General features: G+C 49.5%; 9 protein-coding genes across 9 annotated transcripts; 4 read left to right on the forward strand and 5 right to left on the reverse strand.

Moving 5' to 3' along the window:
• Positions 1-784: 784 nt before the first annotated feature.
• N7477_002266 (putative MFS transporter) lies at positions 785-2,670 on the forward strand (the record flags this gene model as incomplete). The annotated part of the gene is made up of 6 exons (XM_056963929.1): positions 785-1,107; positions 1,162-1,179; positions 1,230-1,739; positions 1,789-2,022; positions 2,070-2,317; positions 2,369-2,670. The coding sequence occupies 6 exons, from the start codon at positions 785-787 to the stop codon at positions 2,668-2,670; spliced, it is 1,635 nt and encodes a 544-aa protein (XP_056823882.1).
• Positions 2,671-3,165: 495 nt separating this feature from the next.
• On the reverse strand, positions 3,166-5,072 carry N7477_002267 (MFS transporter; the record flags this gene model as incomplete). The annotated part of the gene is made up of 5 exons (XM_056963930.1): positions 3,166-4,118; positions 4,204-4,249; positions 4,302-4,715; positions 4,769-4,962; positions 5,018-5,072. The coding sequence occupies 5 exons, from the start codon at positions 5,070-5,072 to the stop codon at positions 3,166-3,168; spliced, it is 1,662 nt and encodes a 553-aa protein (XP_056823883.1).
• A 1,612-nt stretch (positions 5,073-6,684) lies between these two features.
• Positions 6,685-7,317, reverse strand: N7477_002268 (uncharacterized protein; the record flags this gene model as incomplete). The annotated part of the gene is made up of 1 exon (XM_056963931.1): positions 6,685-7,317. The coding sequence occupies one exon, from the start codon at positions 7,315-7,317 to the stop codon at positions 6,685-6,687; it is 633 nt and encodes a 210-aa protein (XP_056823884.1).
• Positions 7,318-9,426: 2,109 nt separating this feature from the next.
• N7477_002269 (uncharacterized protein) lies at positions 9,427-10,659 on the forward strand (the record flags this gene model as incomplete). Its single annotated transcript, XM_056963932.1, has 5 exons — positions 9,427-9,537; positions 9,595-9,731; positions 9,793-9,872; positions 9,942-10,085; positions 10,148-10,659. The coding sequence occupies 5 exons, from the start codon at positions 9,427-9,429 to the stop codon at positions 10,657-10,659; spliced, it is 984 nt and encodes a 327-aa protein (XP_056823885.1).
• A 135-nt stretch (positions 10,660-10,794) lies between these two features.
• Positions 10,795-12,493, reverse strand: N7477_002270 (putative extracellular lipase; the record flags this gene model as incomplete). The annotated part of the gene is made up of 2 exons (XM_056963933.1): positions 10,795-11,795; positions 11,902-12,493. 2 exons carry the CDS (start codon positions 12,491-12,493, stop codon positions 10,795-10,797), a joined length of 1,593 nt encoding a protein of 530 aa, XP_056823886.1.
• Positions 12,494-12,896: 403 nt separating this feature from the next.
• On the forward strand, positions 12,897-14,488 carry N7477_002271 (putative MFS transporter; the record flags this gene model as incomplete). The annotated part of the gene is made up of 4 exons (XM_056963934.1): positions 12,897-13,215; positions 13,248-13,779; positions 13,878-14,409; positions 14,462-14,488. 4 exons carry the CDS (start codon positions 12,897-12,899, stop codon positions 14,486-14,488), a joined length of 1,410 nt encoding a protein of 469 aa, XP_056823887.1.
• A 390-nt stretch (positions 14,489-14,878) lies between these two features.
• Positions 14,879-16,099, forward strand: N7477_002272 (putative proline racemase; the record flags this gene model as incomplete). Its single annotated transcript, XM_056963935.1, has 1 exon — positions 14,879-16,099. The coding sequence occupies one exon, from the start codon at positions 14,879-14,881 to the stop codon at positions 16,097-16,099; it is 1,221 nt and encodes a 406-aa protein (XP_056823888.1).
• Positions 16,100-16,278: 179 nt separating this feature from the next.
• N7477_002273 (putative mitochondrial phosphate carrier protein (Mir1)) lies at positions 16,279-17,450 on the reverse strand (the record flags this gene model as incomplete). Its single annotated transcript, XM_056963936.1, has 6 exons — positions 16,279-16,419; positions 16,445-16,664; positions 16,736-16,997; positions 17,047-17,156; positions 17,225-17,273; positions 17,384-17,450. 6 exons carry the CDS (start codon positions 17,448-17,450, stop codon positions 16,279-16,281), a joined length of 849 nt encoding a protein of 282 aa, XP_056823889.1.
• Positions 17,451-18,956: 1,506 nt separating this feature from the next.
• On the reverse strand, positions 18,957-21,213 carry N7477_002274 (polynucleotide adenylyltransferase; the record flags this gene model as incomplete). The annotated part of the gene is made up of 7 exons (XM_056963937.1): positions 18,957-19,028; positions 19,165-19,291; positions 19,341-19,455; positions 19,502-20,141; positions 20,203-20,789; positions 20,850-20,998; positions 21,065-21,213. 7 exons carry the CDS (start codon positions 21,211-21,213, stop codon positions 18,957-18,959), a joined length of 1,839 nt encoding a protein of 612 aa, XP_056823890.1.
• Between the last annotated feature and the right edge of the window lie 174 nt (positions 21,214-21,387).

Below are 21,387 nucleotides of genomic sequence, written 5' to 3' on the forward strand. Positions count from 1 at the left end.
ATTGAAGCAGCTGAGGCTTGACATCTCGTGGTCTGAATATGCCTGGAAGAGACAGAGACGCAGGATCAATCTCACACGACTCCAAATGCGGCCTCCGGCAGAATGTCATGGCCTTGATGGTATGTCATCTATTTCAAACATAACTGGCTATTAGTCAAGTTCTACCGCCGTATCCGACGCAAATGATGCGCGAGATTTGACGAATCGGCTGCGTAGATGGTCCCTTTGGATCGAAGTGACTGCTCACAAGTTTCACGCTGCGACGGTTTCTTTATTGGTCAAATCATGAATCTCAATTGGTCAGGGACCTTGTCGGACAATTGAAGTTAGTTATTGGCATGAGTCTTTGAATCTGTGGGCTCATTGTCGATTCAAAATCTGATTATGGATTCTTATGGAATTTGACTACTTTGAAGGCGACGCTGCGTGAGTGATTACCTATTACGGAAACATCAGCCTTGTCTCACGCTCAGACATCTTCAAAAGTCCTGCCACGGTACTTTCCTACAATACTACATGCTACAATGATATCCACTGATGCAAAAAAGTTCAACTCCTTACGATTCTTCCATTACCCAGAACGTTTAACTGATGGAGAAGTTCTTTAAGAACGATAGGCTGTCTCCACCAAGCGGAAATGACTAATGACAGGCTTGGCCACGCCTTTTGACAAGTCTCCAGACGCTGCTGACAAGGATCATATTTCTGCAGAAACTTGCCAGAAAAACGAAATGATATTGCGCAGTGTCTTTTCTCCCTAGCGAGCTATCCGCGCTGTTTCAAAATGGCAACTACCACTACCACGATCTATGCTGGATCGCACCTAGCGACTTTCGAGGTGGATGACTCGCGCCAGGCTTCGTTGATGCATTCTTCTTCAAACACTTCTCGTGGAGGCTCGCGACTTGGAAGTCGACTCTCACAGCATCAATTCTCATCTGAACTTGCTCATGATGGTCAAGATGTATTGTCGCAGACTCGGGCTGTCATTCTCATTACTGCCCTCACCGGAATTACCTTTGTGGGTAGTATGAGTGGTGGCTTGTTGACCATTGGATTACCGGAAATTGCGGCAGATCTGGAACTACCAGAGAACTTGCTCCTTTGGTGAGAGTCAACCGACCCTATCTTGAATTCAAACTAATAACGTGGCAATATTAGGCCGGCTTCCGTGTACTCGTAGGTTTCGACCTTTTTTTTTGTCGAATGATCAAACTAATCACTGACAGCCTTGCAAACGGGTGCTGTCTGCTTCTTGCTGGCTCTTTAGCCGATTTCCTCGGTAATAGACGCATTAATCTCATCGGTTGCGTGGGACTGTGTGCATTTATCTTGGCCTGCAGTGTCGCCAAAAGTGGTATCCAGATGATTTTATTTCGCACTTTCCAAGGAATAGCGACATCAATGTGCCTTCCAACAGCATTCAGTATCATGACCAATACCATGCCCGTTGGAAAACGGAGAAACATTAGTTTTGCTTGCCTGGGGCTTGGGCAGCCTCTTGGCTTTTCCATAGGATTAGTCTTTGGTGGCCTGTTTCAAGATAGCAGCCTCGGTTGGCGGTTCGGTTATTATCTCTGTGCTGGTGTCACAGCCGTTCTCACGCTCATACTCTATTTCAAGCTGCCGAATGACAAGCCGCGCGATGCCTTCACGCTCCGCAGACTTCGAGATGAGATTGATTGGGTTGGCATTATTCTCTCCAGTTCATGTTTGGGCTTGATATCATATGTCTTTGCGTAAGTTGAATGGCTTTTGATATGCGATCAGCTGCTAATATCATACTAGCATCATCACTGATAATCCTGGCAATATGCATCGTGCCGAGAATATAGCCCTGTGTTGTATCGCGGTAGCTTGTATGCCTGCGTTCATGTGGTGGATGAGCTGGCGAGAGAAGAATGACAAGTCCGCACTGATTCCTAACTCCTTGTGGAAGAACACCGCGTTCGCTTCCATTTGCTTGATGGTCCTTCTCACCTGGGCGGTTTTGAATGGTACAGAAACAATTCTCAGTCTCTTGTATGTTGTTCAAATTCCTTTAAAGTGACTGGGCTGACCGACAACAGCTTCCAAGAGGTTCAAGACCTTCCGCCTATCCAGGCCGCCGTTCGCTTCTTGCCCAACGTGATAATTGGAATAATTCTCAACGTTGCAACTGGTCTTCTAGTGTACCGTCTTCACGCCAACCACCTCGTCCTTGTTACCACACTTCTCAGTGCTGGTTCGCCGCTGCTATTAGCCGTAATCGACCCGCAATGGTCATGGTGGTACTGCGCATTCTGGGCCGTGCTACTAGGTCCTCTCTCGGCAGATGGTATGCATTAACCCTAATATCAAATGAACACAGAAACCTGACATGGTCTAGTCATCTTTACCGTCGCAAATCTGATTATCGCCGATTCATTTACTCCGAAGACGCAAGGCCTTGCTGGGGCTGTGTTCAACACCATCGCGCAATTTGGTACCTCTATCGGCCTGACTATCTTTGCCATCATTTCATCAAGCGTCACTCAAGAGTCATCGTACAGTAACAAAGAATCGCCCGACGCCCTGATGGCAGGCTATCGTGCTGTGTTTTGGACTTGTTTCGCATTGATGATCGCTGCCTCTGGCATCGGTGCATATGGCCTGCGCAAGGTTGGAAAGGTTGGACTGAAGACGGAGTAACTGTTTTCCCAAACTTATCAAACCTTCACTATGACACCGAGACTTGAGTTACTGGAATATGAATGATACTTGCTCGTGAAATCATACGATTAGGACTATCGACATAGATACGCTCTAGGTATGGGTAGTAGTCAAATTAACCCCAAGGACTATCGACATAGATACGCTCTAGGTATGGGTAGTAGTCAAATTAACCCCAAGGAATGCCAAATGTCGCCAATTTAAAACGCCCAGCCTGATGAATCTTGTAGTAGAAGCATTTTCAAAAGGAACAGTAATCGGAATTAATGTAAAGAATTCCGCTTGTTGTCTTCAGAACCTCGCGCGAAGATCAGTCGTCGGTGCAGCTTGGCACTATGCTCACATATGTTGAGGATTAAGTGTGTGAATATTCCATGATTGCTGGGGAAAATGCTGCAAGATTGGGAATCGCCAAAGCAAAGAGTAAAGATCGTTCATGTGGTCAGAAGTTCAAGTAGTGATGGTCGCAACCAATCAATAAATGATAGCCGATTTCTCCGTCTGCGCAGTATCTACTCTTGTCATGGTGGCTTGGCCGGTATTGACAGAGGGAATAGGTTGCAGGTTATCAGAATCGTTACCAAGGCGCTCCTCTCGCTCGAAATGTTCCCGCTCTTCCTCTTTGATACGCTTCAGTTCCTGACAGAACTTGCTATTGGCACGGATACGGTCGCCATAGCGGATGAAAGCAAAGGGGATAATCGACACGCCCAGGCTGAGGAATGCAATCAGACTGCATGCCCAATTCACGCCAAGTCGATTGAACATCGGCTTCGCAGCAAGAGGAATGACGGCGCCGAAGATGCTTCGTGTGCAGCTAGCCGCTGATTGGGCACTCGCAGACAAAGTCTCATAGGCATCGGTGAGGTAGTTCAACATGGCCATAAAGATCAGTAGGTAGCCCATTCCGAACGGAATACCGGAGAGGAACGGGACGACCCAGTGAATATTCGATGATGATGTCCATCCTACCCAGAACAGGGAGATTACATACAATGGACCTCCGATACAGGCAAGAGGTAGTCTTCGATACTCTTCAATACTCGCCCATTTCGCGTCGCGAGCCTTTGCGCGGGCAAGGAAGCCATCGTACCAGATGAAGACGAAACAAGCAAGGACTGCTCCCACGCCAATGGGCAAGAACATCAAACCGGCAATGCCAGCACTCATCCCGTAGATCCCTTGGAAGATGATCGGGTAAGCCTCGAAATAGAGGTAAAATATGGCGTATGCGAGCGCGAGGTACAGCGAAGTCAAAGAGACAATTGATTCATGAAGAAGCATTCGAAATGGTCGTGTCATCGTAAGGAAGAGCAATTGTCGAAGATTGCGGCTTTGCAGCTCCAAAGGCGAGACGATGTTTGAATTTCCAGTATCCTTGCGCAACTTCTTCGCACGTTTTGTCAGGACAACAGGTCCATATGTCTCTGGCATGAAAAGAACGAGCGGGAAGGAAACGCCGCAACAGATCAGCCCAATCCAGAAACACCATCGCCAGTCGACAACAGCGACGAATCCGGAAAACCCAGGGACCGATGATGGGCCCAAATGTGGTACACTGTCAAGGATTAGCGAGAATTGGCCCATTTCCAATGAATCAAAGAACGTACCGCCATGTAATAAGCCATCAAGCGACCACGTAGCGTTGGATTATCGTGGACATCGGCGAACAGTCCACCAGTTGTAGCGATTGGTGCAGATGCCATCATTCCGTTAAACAATCGGAAAATAAGCAATGAAGCATACGAATTGGCCACAGCGCATGCCATTGTGAAGATCATGAACCCGCAGTACGACACAAGCATGGGTTTCTTGCGGCCAAAGTACTCAGAGCTAGGACCCCAGATCAAGGGTCCGACGACGTAGCCGATCAGGAAAATGGAAATAGGGAGGACTAATGCCTCTTGATTGGTGATGTTGAACTCCTCGGCGATTTGAGGGATGGCATTACTGCAAATGGACGAGCCGATAGTGCTGTTCATGACCTGCATGACACCTGCGGCAAGAACCAGGAATTTCCTTGACTGGTAAGAAGTTAGTGTTAATGACTTTAAAAAAAGAAAAGTGCCAGTGATACCTTTTTCCAGTTGACTGGATTCTCCGGATCATTCACACCAAAAGAGACAACGGTCTTCGAAGCGACCTTGCGGAAACGAGAATATGACGGGTTCTCATATCGCTCCTGGATAGGTTCATGTGCCACTTCCGGTTCCTGGTCAGAAGAATCTCGCGATGAATCTTGTGAGTCATGAAGGGACTCGGCTACGTTTTCTAGAAGAGAATATAAGTATTGAGGTGTAAGCTAAGAGTGAAAGGGTAAACTAACCTATAGCAGACATGACCTTTTGCAAGTTCTCCTCCATTGGGAAGTGGTCGGACATGGTGACCTTTGACCCATTGAATCATTCAAGGTATGCGCCCAAGATCCAGGTGGGATGGGGCAAATATTATAAAGTAGACCTGTGCAAGGAAAATTCAACCAGGTCAAAGCCAGGTCCACTCTCTCAGGGTCCCAGTTTAACGCGGCCGACCAAATGAAACTCAATACCTTGGTGGGTTCAGGCTCCACATCCGGCTGCCACTCTTTTTTTTCACGCCCTACGCCCTGGTGAAGACATGATTCTGGAAAATACGGAGAGAAAATCTAGCCTAATCCAGTCGCATCTGGTATTTGTGGTTGCTGATCGCTTAGTCTACGTTTGTTTCGGTTAAGACGGCCTGACCACGAGAATCCTGGTTCGCGGAAAACGGCAGCTAGAGCAAGACTTGTGGAGCTCTCGTGGTAACTTCCTATGCTACACATACAAACTCTCACATAGTCCCTCGCAACGTAGACCGAATACTCATAGCCTCGATGATCAAATCAAGACCATCGGATTCGAACCGGTTGCGAACCGGCTCCGTAAGAGAATTGAATTTCCGATTGGCAAGACTTCAGTGTCTATCCGCATGCATCTGATTTCTTGGGCTGTCATTTTCCAACTCGGAAGAGGGGTCAATTGTATCATGCAGATCAAGCTATGACCCCAAGGTTGTGCAGAGCTATACTTCGGGCATCACTGACTTTCGATCTAGATTAGTCGACCCTTTGATCCCCGCATTGCTCAGCAGACCAAGCCCTTCAAAAGCCTTTCAGTAGTGATAGAACTTTAATGGCGTCCTGTTTCTAGATCAGTTCCAACGAGAACGTACGCGGTTAAATTCCGTGGTGTGGGTTTTGGAGAGCGTGAGCCGAATGCGACTCCACATGCTGTCCAAAATATACACCAAATCCCAAGTATAGATCTCATACAGCACGTCTGCGGAAACGCCCGTCACCAGAGAATGTACTTGTCTTATTCTCCGCCTCTGGCTCTGTCTGTGTGCCCAAGGAATGCTGTTATTCCTGTGCTTGTCTTGGTGAAGGGCGAACGCGCTGCGCCAAGCCTCACATACCCGGATGCGTAACCGACAAGATCGGACTTCTGGCCGAACTACTTTTGTCCCGTGAGACAATTGGATTTCACATGTGGGCCGTGAAACCCAATCTGGCCAGGCAAGTTCGAAACCTGATATTTGTATGGCTCGATTGATCGCGTGGCAAACACTGCGGATTCTGGAATTTGAACCTTCTCGCGTTCGTGCCTCAGGCATCAAAGACTCATGTTCGCTCACGTGACGTCTACAGAAAGCAACTGATCAGGAAATATAATGATACATTGAGCGCGTGGAGCTCGTAGATATTGAGAGTCGTCGTCAGACTCTAGCAGATGTCGCGGTTACATTGGCCAAAATATGTCCGCAAAGTTTGAAAAACGTGTTGTATTTCGATAAGTTGTTGCCATTTTTTTAAAGAGATTGTAGTATCGGAACTCGTGACAAATTAGTGGGATGCGAGACCCTGATTGAATATGTATTATGTAGATGATGTGATTCTCGGAACTTGACATGTCTGCCGGGAAAGAATATGCCCAGATAGGCCAGCGATTGAACTCCGGTCAATAAAATCACACTCTAAAGTGCAAAAGCAATGCCCAGGATTCCAGCCACTCCAGCGAAACTCATAGCCACACCACCAGTAGCGATAGGAGCGCCACCAGTGGAAGTCGCAGACGAATGGGCAGTTGACTTGGAGCTGGAAGCAGCACCCGACTTAGTGGAAGAAACGCTTGAAGCCTGAGTCTCGGTGGCAGCAGAACCAGAGGAGCCAGTAGCAGTGGTCGCCACGGCAGTCTGAGAAGAAGGATAGGATGAGCTAGACCCAATGGCCGTGGTCATCGAAGGATCCACGCCGAGCAGATTCTCGTCAAAACCACCAAGCTCAGTAACAACCGCTTTAATGCTGGCTGGCAGATTATTGTACCACGCTGGGTACGTGCCAGCCGCAGCGGCGCTGGCAACCGAGGCGATTTCCGCGGAGTTCATGTACTCCCAAGAAGACGGAACGGCGGTTTCCAAAACGCTCACATAATCACTTGGGAGTGCAGCGTCGGGGCTCACAGACGTAGAGTCGGAGTCCGAAGAGTCGTTGGAGTCCGAAGAGCCGGAGCTACCTGAGTAGCCTTCTGAGGTAGCTATGGCTGTTGCTTGTGGCATAGCCAAAGCCGGAGCGAGGAGAAGCAGAGCCGCAAAAACCTTGGAATGCATATTGAATGGCACGAACAAGCGATTGGCGGTGTATCACTTAAACGAGTGTGGGTAGGAAGTTAAAAGAGTGAAGTATCATCAGATAAAGCAAAACGGTGTCGACAGCGAAACCCGGAACCCCACGGGAAAACAGCAAGCCTAAATACTGCCTTGGAACACATGGGAAATTCTGGGGGTCGGCAAACTATTAATTAAAGGCCACCGTGATAGTTGTTGCGGAGTCTCTACTAAATGTTCAGGGTCCAATTGGCTTCAAGGCTAGCTGCGATGCCCCGACGCCCATGCCCATTTATTGCCTGATTAGGGGAATTTTGCTCGGTTGCCGCCTCGCTTAATCTGTTTCTACGACACTTCATCCGCCACATTGAACGCCATGACTCAGATAAATCTATTCCTAGTCCCTTGTGGGCTGAACATAGGGTCCAAACACTGGGATTCTAGCAGTTGTTGAGTGGAGCAGACCCTCTTAATCCAGGGCCAAGACGACAATAACCCAGCAACTCAGGGCTTAGTTTCTCGTGGGGTAGACAAGCATTTTTGCCAATAAATGCCAATAAATGCCAAGCTGCAGGTCTAAGAGAACGAACCCGTGTGACAGCACGGGTTCGTTCTCTTTCCTATGAGCCTCTGACCCTATCCTGAGAGTCTTCTTAGATGCGTGATCCATGTTTTGGGATCGCGCTCAACGCACAGACCAGCCCGTATTCGCCCAAAACTCGCAGAATTTGTTCGTCGCTGGCGAATAACATAGTTTGGCTAGTTCACTGGCACGACCACTAAGCCTAGATGATCAAGGGCGACTCAAGGCCATTGTGATGTTCAGCTCGCTTACATGGCTCCAAGTAACCTCGATGTGACCATGCATCTTCTCATACCACGTCACTACCGTTCACGAAGAGAGCTCGAGTCTCAAACTATCCGGTCTTCCATGGTTATCAAGCCTTGCTTTGTCACGATCTCGTTGCTTACCTTTTGGTAAAACCTAATAGGATGTTTCGATGCCGCCTGATTTCTCACTCAGTGGAGCACTAAAATCTCACGCCTGAAATGTTCTTCCCCTTTGTTTGATTCTCAATTACATGATCCCCGAAGAATGATTCCCCTATTTCCCCTCTTCCGGCCTACATACCTGCGCCTACGATGATAACCTTGTCTTCTCCAGCCCTGTCAGATAATTGTCAGTGATTGCAAATATTGACGAATGTAGGGCTTTATTGCGAAAATTGCTTACCGTACCTCCTTTACTGAACACCATTGTGGCAGTCATCCATGATTGATTCGTCACTAGATCACGCATTCGAGTCAAGGCGGTTGAATAGCTTAATTTTGTGCTACTTTAGTAGAAACACCGAGATAAAGGATTCGTGAAGAATCCTACAGGCCCACTCCGACCAGGCCAATCAATTCCGAGGAACTGAGATCTCCCCTAGCCACCCACTCTCGGAAATGACCCGGGGTTTATCCTGTATTTAGCTTCTCCCTACCCGCGTATTGTGAACATCACTGGTGGAACATTGCGACCGTTCAAGTCCCACTGACGCTCCGATAAAGCTTTGCTACGGAATCAGATCATGCCGGGCGAGTGCGCCCAAAAATGCTTATTGTGAATAGAAGCTAGTCAGTGGCTGATTTTCCCCGGCGCTTTACCTTAAGCTGTATTGTAGGAGGAATGCTAATTGGTTTCAGTTGCACTGGACGCGTGGACGGATAAAACAGTGGAGGTAATCCACCACACAAGCTGAAACAGAATGTTAGGTCCTACGCTTACATGTTATTATTCTGCACGCTAATATAGATGAATGAGGGCTTGTTTATTCCGGCGGACTATCCGGATGAGGCCAACTAGTGCCCCCATCTAAAGCAATCACTCTAATAGTCCCGTAGCATGCCCACACCGCTTCGGGTGTTGCCGAAGCGGTGTGGGTATGCTACGGGACTATTAGTTGTACTTCCTCTTACTAATGTTAGGGGGGCAAGCAGCGGGAGAATATTAAAGAGAGACTACATGCTCAGGTCTGTTTCTCCAAACAACCCACTTATTCGATTCCTTCATCTTCACTCGTTTCATTTTTTTTAACCTATTTCCCTCAATCCGTTGATCGGCAAACCATGAGATTTTTCACTTTTGTTTCACTTGCGGCCACGGCTCTGGCAGCCAGTCGCACAACCGCTCCTTCCGGTTCCATTGTTGTCGCCAAGTCGGGCGGTGATTATACTACTGTATGTGAATGATGAAAAGAGCTCGCTTGTTCTACACATGAGCTTACGGGTTACCAGATCAGCGAAGCCATTTCGGCCTTGGACACCGATAGCTCCGAGACCCAGACCATTTTCATCAAGGAAGGAACCTACGCCGAGCAGGTGTACATTCCCAAGCTTTCAGGAGCGTTGATAATCTATGGACAAACTGAGGAGTGCGTCCGCGTTCTCCAGATCCAGGCGTCACTGAGCTTATAACACTGACCGATACAATAGTGACACCTCCTACACTTCCAACACCGTTACCATCACCTCTGGCCTCAGCCTGGAGGAGGTTAGTAACGATGACGAGTCCGGTAAGAAATTCAATGATATAGAAAATCATATCTGCTCTAGAGTGGACCCATGCTAAAACCCCAATTTAGCCACTCTGCGTAACTGGGCCGCCAAATCCAGCATCTACAACATCAACGTCAAGAACACCTACGGTGAAGGTCATCAAGCTCTCGCACTGAGCGCCTACAACACCGAACAAGGCTACTACGGCTGCCAGTTCACTGGATTCCAGGGTAAGTGTAATCTATTCTGGCCATTGATATCTCAATTACGTGACTGTTTACTAACGGTGTAGACACTGTTCTCGCCGAGACCGGCTACCAGGTTTATGGCAAGTGCTACATCGAGGGTGCCATCGACTTCATTTTCGGTCAGACAGGAATGGGCTGGTTCGATAGCTGTGACATTGGTCTTCTCAAGTACTCCGAGGGTACTATCACCGCTCAGGGCCGTCCCTCCAGCTCCGATGAGGGATACTACGTGATCAACGAGTCCACTGTCGATGCTGCCTCTGGTGAGGATGTTGCTGAGGGAAGCTATTACCTCGGCCGTCCCTGGACCGAGTATGCCCGCGTTGTCTTCCAAAAGACCACTCTCAGCGATGCCATCAACTCCGCCGGCTGGATCGAATGGTCGACTAGCGAGCCCAACACTGAAAATGTTCTCTTTGGCGAGTACGACAATTCCGGTGATGGTTCTGAGGGCACACGCGCCAGCTTCGCCGAGAAGCTCTCTTCCGCAATCCCCATCACTACCATCCTTGGCAGCGACTACAAGGACTGGGTTGACACCAGCTACCTTGCCTAAGCGCTTTACTCTTTGTTTTTTTTACAGCTCTCTTGTCCTCGCATCCTTGTGTGTTGAATTTTCCAGAAGGGTTTGTCTATTAACTTAGTTTTACCTTAGTGTCAAGTATATAGGCTTTCTAATTTTGTTTCCTTCTTAGGCAAGCTGGGAAATGGGAACCTTGGACCACCAGAACTCTGTCTCTTCTCTGGCCCAGTCATCTTTCACAAATTTAGCAGCTGGAGTGGTACTACCTCCGATCAGCTCTTCGTTGTCTTGACCGAAGATCATTACTCGGGCATCATCCGGGACAAAAGCCTCCCACTTAGGCCTTTGACCATAGCGGCCCAAGGTGGCATTCGGATCACCTGTAGTAATGAAGCTAGTAATGTAGGCATGCAGTGTCCCCGAAAGCTCTTTTTGTGACTCCGAGATGCCCGTGATATCGCTATTGTATGTCTCATAGTACATATTGTCTCCATGATTCGCTCGGCCGACAATAGTCCTAGGCAAAGCCCAATGATAGAGGTAAGCTGGCGTGCCTTGAGATGCGGCAAATTGAACTGTCTGGCGGACTGGAGCAACATAGGCATAGTGCCCGTATGCAGCCTCAATACGTTTGTACTGAGGACCTAAGCCCTCTCCTTTTCTTGTTTCGACGTACGGGGAAGTAGGATCAGACCTAGGATCAGGATATAGTCGATCAATTGTATCCAGATCGGCAGACGTCAGTTCGGGAAGAAGATTTTGCCAAAATTCGCGGAACTGGGCAGGCCTGGACATCTTCTTGTCCACGTAGAATGTTCCTTCGTTGCTATTGAAGCCGGTCATAATGGGTACCTTGTTCCATAGCTCGGACTTCCAAGCATCTAGAGGTTTGCGGGAGAGGATATCTTCATCAATGACTGGTTGGAAAGCCCACCGAAGAGAGGGGTTGTATTTGTCAAACACGGCTGTTTGAGCCTTTGTGACAGTCGAACTAGGAAGTGATCGCAGGAATTGGAATACCTCGGACTCAGGGAGATCTTTAGGGCAGCCTGTCTCTTGGAGAAAGTCTTGAAACTGCTCCTCGTGGATTTGCGCATTGTAGGCCGAACCGCTCGGGAGGTTGGCGATCCCGATTCCAGAATGAGGCGATGAAACAACGGGGGCGTGCGCTCTTTATAGTTGAGAAGATGATGACCGATCTTAATTTGAACTGTTTCAGCTTGCTACCATGCGAACATGCAATAAGAGGGTGAGAAGAACGTACGGAATGCGCACCAGCCGACAGGCCAAACAGGGTGACATTGCCAGGATCGCCTCCGAATTTACCAATATTTTCTTGTACCCATTCAAATAAATGAACTTGGTCGCGCAGACCCAGATTTAGGACACCCTCTTTCTTGGACAGGCTCGAAGGCAAGAATCCCAGAGCTCCCACTCGGTACCCGAAGCTCACGCCGATGAAGGGCGACTCAGACCAAGCGACCATGGACCCGGTGTTGTGCATAGCCGCTGCTCCTCGATTGAAAGCACCTCCATGTATATAGAGCGCTACAGGAAGCCTGTCCATCTCTGTGATTCCAGCCGGTCGAAAGATGTTCGCGGTCAGGCAATCCTCGCTTTGGTCGAGCCTCGGTCCGCCTGAGAGCAATGCTTTGCCTGGGGCCATGGGGCCATATTTAGAGCCATCGATGGTCTTTGCAGAGGCTGAAACTTTCTCTGCGGGCTTGAATCGTCTATCCCCGACTGGTGGAAGGGCATAAGGAACCCCCAAAAAGGCATCGATGGCTTGGGGGAATGTATCCGTGAATTGAATACCCACCACCTGGCCTTGGGCAAGGATAACAGAAGGACGCGAGGAGATTGTCATGACGACGAAGGTCGGAGCGAGTTAGTGAGCTGTATGATAGGCCGTAGGAAGGGGAAAGGGCCGAAATATAGGCAGAGCGCGCATTCCTCTCCGGGGTTCAGAAGTAGTTCCGTGCGGGGGCGATTGTAAGTGTAAGATGGGAAGAGAGTGGAGACAGATAGTTATCTTGTCTTAGCATAGATATGAGCAACATGCGCCTCTATCTTTTGGAGTCTATTGTTTCGGACAGATGCCGAACGAACAGACTTTCTCCGCATGATTTACCCCCAAAGGCCAAGCAAGTGGAGAGAGATAACAGGTCAATGGCGTCCCGAGTATTAAAGTGGCCCTCAGATGACTTTCCAAGGGGGCTATTCCATCTTTTCTACCATCAGTCAGGTTGAATCAAGGCAATTATCCCAGGATGAAGAGTGACGCCAAAAAGGTATCTATGATAAGTAACGCAGATGAAAAAGACCTTCAGGTTGGGACCATCACAGACCTCGATGAGGGTGAAGTTTTCCTTCACGAAAATGGGTTCACCCACGACGCTGTCCAGACTCTCTTGGATGATGCTCCGCGCAACAAGGCTCTAGTCCGAAAGGTAGATATGGTGCTCCTCCCACTTCTTGCAAAGACCTACATGCTCCAGTATATTGACAAGTCGGCCTTGGTATACTCCGCCGTGTTTGATCTATTGACATCGACCCACATGTCAAGCAACGAGTACAGCTGGCTCGCGAGTATTTTTTTTATTTCGCATATCTTGTTGCAGAGTATCCGTGGAACATGCTTGCCCAGAAGACGAGACTGGCGAAGGTGATCTCAGGCAACGTGGTCGCATGGGGCTCTATGCTCATGATCACCGCCGCGTGTCACAATTTCACGGGGATTGCCATCTGTCGCTTCCTACTCGGTATCTTTGAGGCCCCCATTACACCCTGCTTCATGATGATTGTGACGATGTGGTATACTTGTGAGCAGCAGCCATTCCGTGCCGGTGTATTCTATAGTTGCAACGGATTGGGCGCTATGGTGGGCGGCATCTTGACCTATGGGATTGGTCAAATCGAGACAATCGCGGTTTGGCGAGCAATCTTCCTCATCCTAGGTGGCATCACCGTGGCCTGGGGCGTTGTAATGTTCTTGTTCCTTCCCGACGATGTCATCTCCGCAAAGAGGTTTACTTTGGAAGAAAAAGCTCTTCTCATCGGCCGTAGTCGCCTAGGCCGAACTGGTGTGATGAACTACCAGATCAAATGGTACCAGATTCGGGAGGCGCTTGCCGATGCCGAAGTCTGGATTCTGTTCTTATTCACTTTGTTTAATGAGACGATCAACGGCGGCATCACGAACTTTAGCAAGCTGATCATCAAAGGCTTAACTCACGATTCTCTGACCACAGTTACACTTGGCATTCCCCAGGCGCCTTTCAAATCTTCTGGATTCTGTCTGGCACATTTCTTGCATCTCGCGTGCGCAACTTTCACACAACTGTGATGGTCATGTACCTTGTCCCCACCATCATTGGTATTTGTCTTCTTTGGAAGCTACCGCATGAGACGCACAAGGTTGGCGTCTTATTTGGCTACTACTTAAGCGGCGCATACGTCTGTTCTTTGGTTCTGGCACTTCAAATGCCGGCTACCAATCGAGGCGGCTATACGAAGAAAAGTACAGGTGTTGCTTTGGTCTTCTTTGCATACTGTGCTGGGAATGTGATTGGACCTCATGCATTTTTGTCGAAGGAAGCGCCCATCTATGAAACCGGTTGCAGGGTCATGCTGTCTTTCGCCGCAGCTCAAATTGCCTTGGCAATCTGCTTACGAATTCTCTTAACGAGGAGTAACAGGCAGAGTGATGCAGCAGCAGCCAGTAGTCAAGCTATCGCCGACATGTCAGAGTATGATGAATTGGCGGATTTGACTGACTTTGAAGTGAGTTCGCCATCGCAGGTTACCATAAAACAAGAAGCTGACCAGTGCGCAGAATCTGAACTTCCGATACGTACTTTGAGTTTCCTTTCCAGGATGTGAAGCGTGATTCTTTTGGCGTCTATCTACCATATGTTATTAATGTGAATCTACCGGTTTACCACGTGAGGCAGTTGCGACACTATGATTTGTTCGAGCTTGAGTAAGACGTAGAATTTCTCGGGAGTAAAAGTCCTAACAAAGATAAACGGATGAGGGGTTGCCAGTCATATGGACATCTTGGAGCTCCTGAATGGGCAATTGACTGCTGGTTATCTTACCCCACGCCCTACGACAAGCCCACATACCAGTTCAGGAAAAGTGATCCACCCAGGTACAGCACCCGGCGGTTGATTCCCCGCGGACCACATCGTTCAAGTCGTCTCTATAAGAGCGACAAGCATCTCTCTCACATCACAAAACGACGGCCATCATGAATTCTTTCACCTTGCCCCCTTTTCAAGCCGATGGTCCAATCAAGCCGATCACCTGTGTGGAAATGCACACAGCCGGCGAACCTACACGAATCCTCTGGTCCGGTTTCCCAGAGTTAACGGGAACATTGCTTGAACAGCGCGCACAAGCCAAGGCAAAACACGACGACTTCCGAAAGTTCTTGATGCTAGAGCCTCGTGGCCACTATGACATGTATGGCGCGATACTTCGCACCGAGACCGAATTAGTCTCGACAGGCGAAGCAGACATAGGCGTGTTGTTTATCCACAACGAGGGCTTTTCAACGATGTGCGGTCACGCCACTATCGCATTGGGACGCTTCCTGGTAGACGTTGACGAGTCGGTTTTCCCACGCAGACGTCAATTGAAGTATGACAGCGTATCTGGCACAACCAGGCTGAACTTGCATGTGCCTTGTGGAATGGTCGAGGTCACTGTTCCTACTCTGCCGACGGGGAAGTCTGATCCTTCACGTCCTGTTTCATTCGTATCAGTCCCGTCTTTCGCGACTGCTATCTCCCTTCAGGTGCCCCTGCCGGAGAAGTATCGGTGGCCTGAGCTCCAGGGTCGCACCTATGTGACGGCGGACTTTGCATACGGCGGAGCTTATTATTGTTTGATCAACGCAAAGGACTTGGGATTCCCTGCAGGGTTGGGCGAAGCCGAGGTTCAAAAGATGGATCACGCTACGAGGCTTCTCAAGGAAGCGGTCGTCACAAACCCGGAGCTGGCATATGTGACCAAGGATGTGGTGACTGGGGAGCAAGGCTACCTTTACAGCATCATGATCGTGGATTCATCCTTGGGACATGTTGATGCAGCCGAGAGAACCGCTGGATTTGAAACACAGCAGGGTGTTGACGCCGAAGAGACCGGTCTCTGTTTCTTCGCAAACCAGCAAATTGAGCGATCGCCAACTGGGGGATGTGTTGCTGCGCGTGTTGCTCTTGCTCATGCTAAGGGTACCCGCGCCTTGGGGGAGAAGTGCGTGTATAATTCACTATTCACTCGTGCGTATCCGGCTCTGTCAGGCTTTGTAGGCTCCGTGTTTGACAGCGTCGAGGGCCGCCAATGGGTCCGTGTGCTCGTCGGTGGGTACGCATATTATACCGGAACTCATTGCTTCGTGGTCGAGAAAGAGGATGGTATTGGTATTGATGGCTTCTCGGTCAAAGATGTGTCAAAAGTAACAAAGTAAGCTTTACATTTGAGAATCGGATCAAAATTTGGAAACAAAGGAAACCGAGCCTGTTCTTGGAATGGAAAACTGAGACAAAGTATTGTACATCGTATTAGAGGGATGGACAAAGCTGAAACAAATAAATCTAAGGGTAGTCTCTCTAGGTTCCGCCCCCTTTTTACAACACTCGAATTCCTCTATTTGCCGATCTCAACACCACCGGTGGCACCGAGAACACGCTTGATGTCACCGTAGATGGCGAACTGACCGGCAGTCAGGGAACCGACCATGAAGAGACGGAGACCGATACCAGAGTAGGAGCCACGGATACCGAGCTCCTTTCCGATCTTGACGAGACGGGACATGGGTTCCCTCACCGGGAGCACCCGGGGTCTTGTTGATCTTGGAGAGCATAGTGTCGGCGGGCTGAGAAACAATGGCGGCAGCGAGACCAGCAACGAGACCGGAACCAAGGTTGATACCAGTCTTAGCACCGTCGGAGAGAGTGTCCTTGTTGACGGTCTTGTAGACAGCCTCGGAGACCTTCTCGAAGACGACGAACTTGGCCATGGTGTAGGGGACCCTGAGAGAGAAAAAAACAAAGAGTGTTAGCATATGCTGTTCGATAACTGGCAATCAAGTCTCGGCACTTACTGCTTGAAAAGAATGGGACCGAAACCAGAGTAGAAGGCAGCGAGACCCTCCTCCTTGAAGATACGGCTAGCACCACCGATGAGGCCGTTGGCGAAAGTGGGCTGGGAGACGAGACGGATACGGGTGGCCTCGAGGGGGCACAGGGCAATGTCGGCCATGAACTCAGCGCAGGCGGAAGAAGCGAGGTAGACAGCAGTGCGGTTGTTAGCAGCGGTCTCGTAGCCGATCTGGTTGATCGCCTGCTGCTTGAAGAACTCGTAACCTCCGAACTTCAGGGGCACCCTGGAGGAAGTAACCGGCGAAGGTAGGACCGAAACCAGTCAGAAGAGCGCCAGCACCCTCCTTCTGGATGACCTGCTTGAAGCTACCGATCATGCCACGGTTGTAAGTAGCGGGGTCGAGCTGCATGCGGGTCTTGACGCTATAGAGAGAAATTCTTATATCAGCCCTGTTCCATCCCCTGCGATTTCTCATCCGATTCTCACTTACACATCAAGAGGAGTGACAGCTCCGTGGGTGATGGAACAGCACATGGCACCTGTCGAAAGAGTTAGAAGCTGTTTACATGCCCGAGTCGTGCATCCATGTTGGCGTCGGCGCCAGTTAAGAGTATGTTCGTATTTACGAACCAATCGGACTCGTACGTACCAGCGAAGGCGAAGCGCGAGTAGAGCGCAAGGCCAGAGAGAGGCTTCTGTTCTTGAACGGCGGCCATTGTGATGGTTTGTGATAAAAAACCGGGGGAGAGAGGAGAGCGTATATGGGGGACAGAAAGGAAAGAAGGGAAAAGGCCTTTTTCTGCGATTGAAAGGGATGGGTCCGTCCCGAAAACTTTTCGCGGACCAATGCGGTACAGGCTCGGCAGCACACGGGGACATCCACCTAACTCCGATCATCGCCCGGTCAACCGCATAGCTCAATTGTATGTGCAGATGAATTAAGCGGGTTCTTATTATGATCTGTCAAGACGAACAGGACCTAGATGATTCCTCTGGTGATGATTTGAAGTTGCTACGGAGTGAATATGGTGATGAATCAAGTCCTCGGGGTGGGGGAAAGTCGGGATCCACGGAATGATGCGGCTCACCTAGACGGTCGGCCGGACGCTATATCTGTACTTTTCTACAGTGTCCATCCCATGCTACATCAGTGTCTCCCGTGTCGCAAGACCAATGCGCTTGTTCACAGGACATGCATCGTACAGCTTGTTCCGGTTGCCCAGACTATCCAGCGCCCCGTGTTTTTCCCTCCCTACGTCACAAAAGTGGACACCTGGCGCTTGCGATGGGGCATTATTTGTTACCGCCCGGTTTTGGCCACAACAGAGCCAAGACCGTTGTGAGGGACCGTGTGCCACTGAACCAGCCTGAAAGTCCAGTCTTACATTTCTGAAACGGCATCATGGAGCTCTGCAAATCAGCGCCCGGCTCTTGCACTCAAAATTACAAGAAGCGATTGCTTGATTGGCCAGAGCCCAACGTCGCATCCTGAGATCCGAAAATTCTGTGAGGAGGCTGAAGTACTTGGAAGATCTAGAGCCGTGAAGAGCCCTTGATATCTTGATCTCTATATCTATGCAACCCAGCCGAAACAGATGATCTCAAAGGGCTTTCAGGTTTGATCCTCTCAATCTAGATATCACTCTAGGGTTGATGCGAGACCTATTTGCGTTACACAGATAAGTGTGTGCTCCTCTGTCCTCTTTCCTTTTTCCTTTCTACCAAAGACAAGAGCTATGCTGGACACGATACGGATGATGTTCGTCAATTGAGCTACCTCGGAATCCTAGCTAGGCTATCTGTAAGGCCCCCGTGTAGAAATACATACAATGCAGTTTAGGAGCCCTCCACACCGACTGACTACCTCGGCGTGATCGATGCAACATAATAAAAGTCCGTCTCTTGCAGATATGGGATGTGGATTTGAGTACACTCGGACTTCTCCGAGAGTCAAATCTCTCATCTAGTCGCCCAAACCTGCAAGAAGGAAAAGGGTAAGTGGAAAGAACGAACCTTGTGCTCAACGAGTGCGAAAAGGTCACTGTAGATGGGTCGCCAGTGCGGCGCATGGTCAGATCAAATTCATGGGAGAGAATGGCATATTACGGAATCAAATACCCCTTAGTCTTAGCTTCAGGAGGCTTCAAGGGTGGTATTGGGTAGTGGGGGCCGGCCCCGGATGGGTTCTTGAGAGTTGGTGTAGGAGTATGATATACCATCGATCAGGCGGGCGTCGCGGTACTAGACATGGTATTCGGGGTAACTTGGCGCTTCGCATTTCCTTGGGTCTGATCCTAGTGGCAGAATTGGGCATTAGTTTTTCCTGGCTGGCCGGTACCCTGTGTGCTGGTTCCGCGAGACGAAGGAATTCGGTTGCGAGTTTCGAGGTTGAGCCGAGGTGATTAATCTCGGTTTCTTCGGCGCACTTACGTCCAACTGCTGTTCGAGTCTTCGCTTCTGACCCTGACCGTTTGCGTCGGCTTTCCGAACCACCTTCTTCTTTGGGCGCACCGGACGTGTTTCGCCTGGTTGGAATACATCCTCGGGCAAGTCGAAGCTGGAAATGTCAAAACATGGACAACTCAGATTTCATGGGCCCAACTCACTTGCGAACATGAACAACGGCGAGGTCCATAACTTCGGGTTGATACCCGGCCCAGGATGTGCACATAGACTTGAAATGTTGAGAGTCCAGTGAAATGTCCAAAGATCGAGCAGCACCTAGAGCGGTTAGATAGATCAGACAAGTGAGGATTGGCATCCATACCGGGCTCCAGGGGCTTTAGTTCCAATCCAATGTAGTAAGTAGTGGTGTAAATGGTCTTATCATCACTTTTTGCGTCCTCCTGGGATACCTCTGAGTTTTCTTCTTTGTGCTCTGGGACCGCTGGGACGACTGCATTTTCCTCTCCATTCTGGGCTGCAGCTTCATGGGCTGCATCCTTAGTTTCGTCGGTCGTTTCCGTAGAGGTTCCTTTGGCTACGTATTGAGTCGATCCGTTCTTGACAGCTTCCATCGCCTGCTCATTAGGGACAGAGTGGATTCTTTCGAATCCTTTAGGGAAAGGGTGCGCCACGGCAATGATAGGTTTCCGATCTAGGGCAATGATGAGATGTCGCAGTTTCGACTCGACGAGGCCAGACCAAATTCCCTCCGCCTCCTTTGTTTTGCTCGATGCAGTGATGCTGAGATAGTATTTGTAGTCCTTGGTGAAAAATGAGTGACGGCTAAACAAATCATTCCAAGTTAATTGCTTCATGAAAATCTTGTCCACTACGTCGCCTCCGCGCTGAAGTTCTTGGAGAATTACAGTCCTCGTTGACATGGAGATGTTGTGTGTAGCGCACATGGAGGGATAGGCAGGGGTGATGATGGGCATAAGATGCCAACGGTCGCCAGGGTAGATCTGGACATCGAGTCAGGACATACAGCACCAATGTAAAGAGACCGGCGGGAGTTCAATTTACCTTCGGATTCCAAATCTTCATTTGAAGAGGCCCTTCCTCGATGTTCTTTAGCATCACAGGCTGTGGCCATGCCCACTTATTCATGATCCTGAAGAATTTGCCCACAATGACTGAACCGGTCGCTTGTGGGTAGAGTTGACAAACTCTAGCAACAAGCATCGCCCATGCAACACCTCCAGGGAAACCGACAATGTTGGCATAGATTGCCCGGCGTTGAGCCCAGAGCTTAATTGCGCGCAAAGCTAGACGGAAAGTCTTCTGCTGGGGGACAAGTTCCAGAATTTCATCTGTGACACGAGTTCCATTCAGCGATCGCACCTCCTTTTCATCCAACCCACGCAAGTAGTCATTGTTCTTCAGGTCGAGATTCATCGGCACCGAGGGTATTATTAGGCGACCGAAGATCAGATCAATACTGATTCCAGCCATCTCGAGCTTGATGATGGGAACAAAGGCATCTGGAACAGGCGTCATCTTTTCAATTGTTCCTGGAGGAGACATTTGTTCCAAGATGGGAGGGAAATCGGCAAAGAAATCATCAATGACGACATGCTTTGGGGCAACGACGAGCGTATCGATATCGGAGCCTGGGACACCAGTCGTAAGCGAACATTCCAAAGATCAAGTAATCATGGTGTGAGATTTACCTGGGCCATAAACACCGAGTCTGTAACTTCCGTAGGGGAAGATCTTTCCTCCGGAAGCTTCGACAGCCGCCGGCGACAGGCCCTTCTTGCGACTGACAACCTTGACAAATTCCAATGTGACGCGTTGAAGAAGCTGGAGCATTTGCTTTCTATCGATTCATAGTCAATATTCGTACCCGCAGATGCCCGATTGCCTAGGGATGTAATTAATGTACCTCCGCTCCGTCTCCGAGGGCGGCTCGAAGTTGTTCTGACTTTTAAGCTCTGCGATAAGATCATCGCTTGCGCTCAACTCATCCTGAGTGGGAAGAACTGTCGAGATAGGGGGTGTCACACCCCACTGTCGAGTAGGCGGTGCGGCCATTGTGTCGTTGTCTGTCGAAGATGGTGAAAGACCGGAATGTGCAGCGTTCGCGACGAAGATAGGGAGATAACCGCGGGAAAGTCGCTAAGGTAGATAAGGCGAGCGCGCAAAGTATGACAAGGGTATGAAACTGGCTCCTTGAAGCCAAAAAAAGGAAACAAGGAAGGAATCGAC

Source organism: Penicillium maclennaniae, assembly GCF_028827695.1.
Source record: "Penicillium maclennaniae strain IBT 15551 chromosome Unknown utg000003l:1.0-5670915.0:1.0-5674809.0, whole genome shotgun sequence".
In the NCBI taxonomy this organism is placed as follows: Eukaryota; Fungi; Ascomycota; class Eurotiomycetes; order Eurotiales; family Aspergillaceae; genus Penicillium; species Penicillium maclennaniae.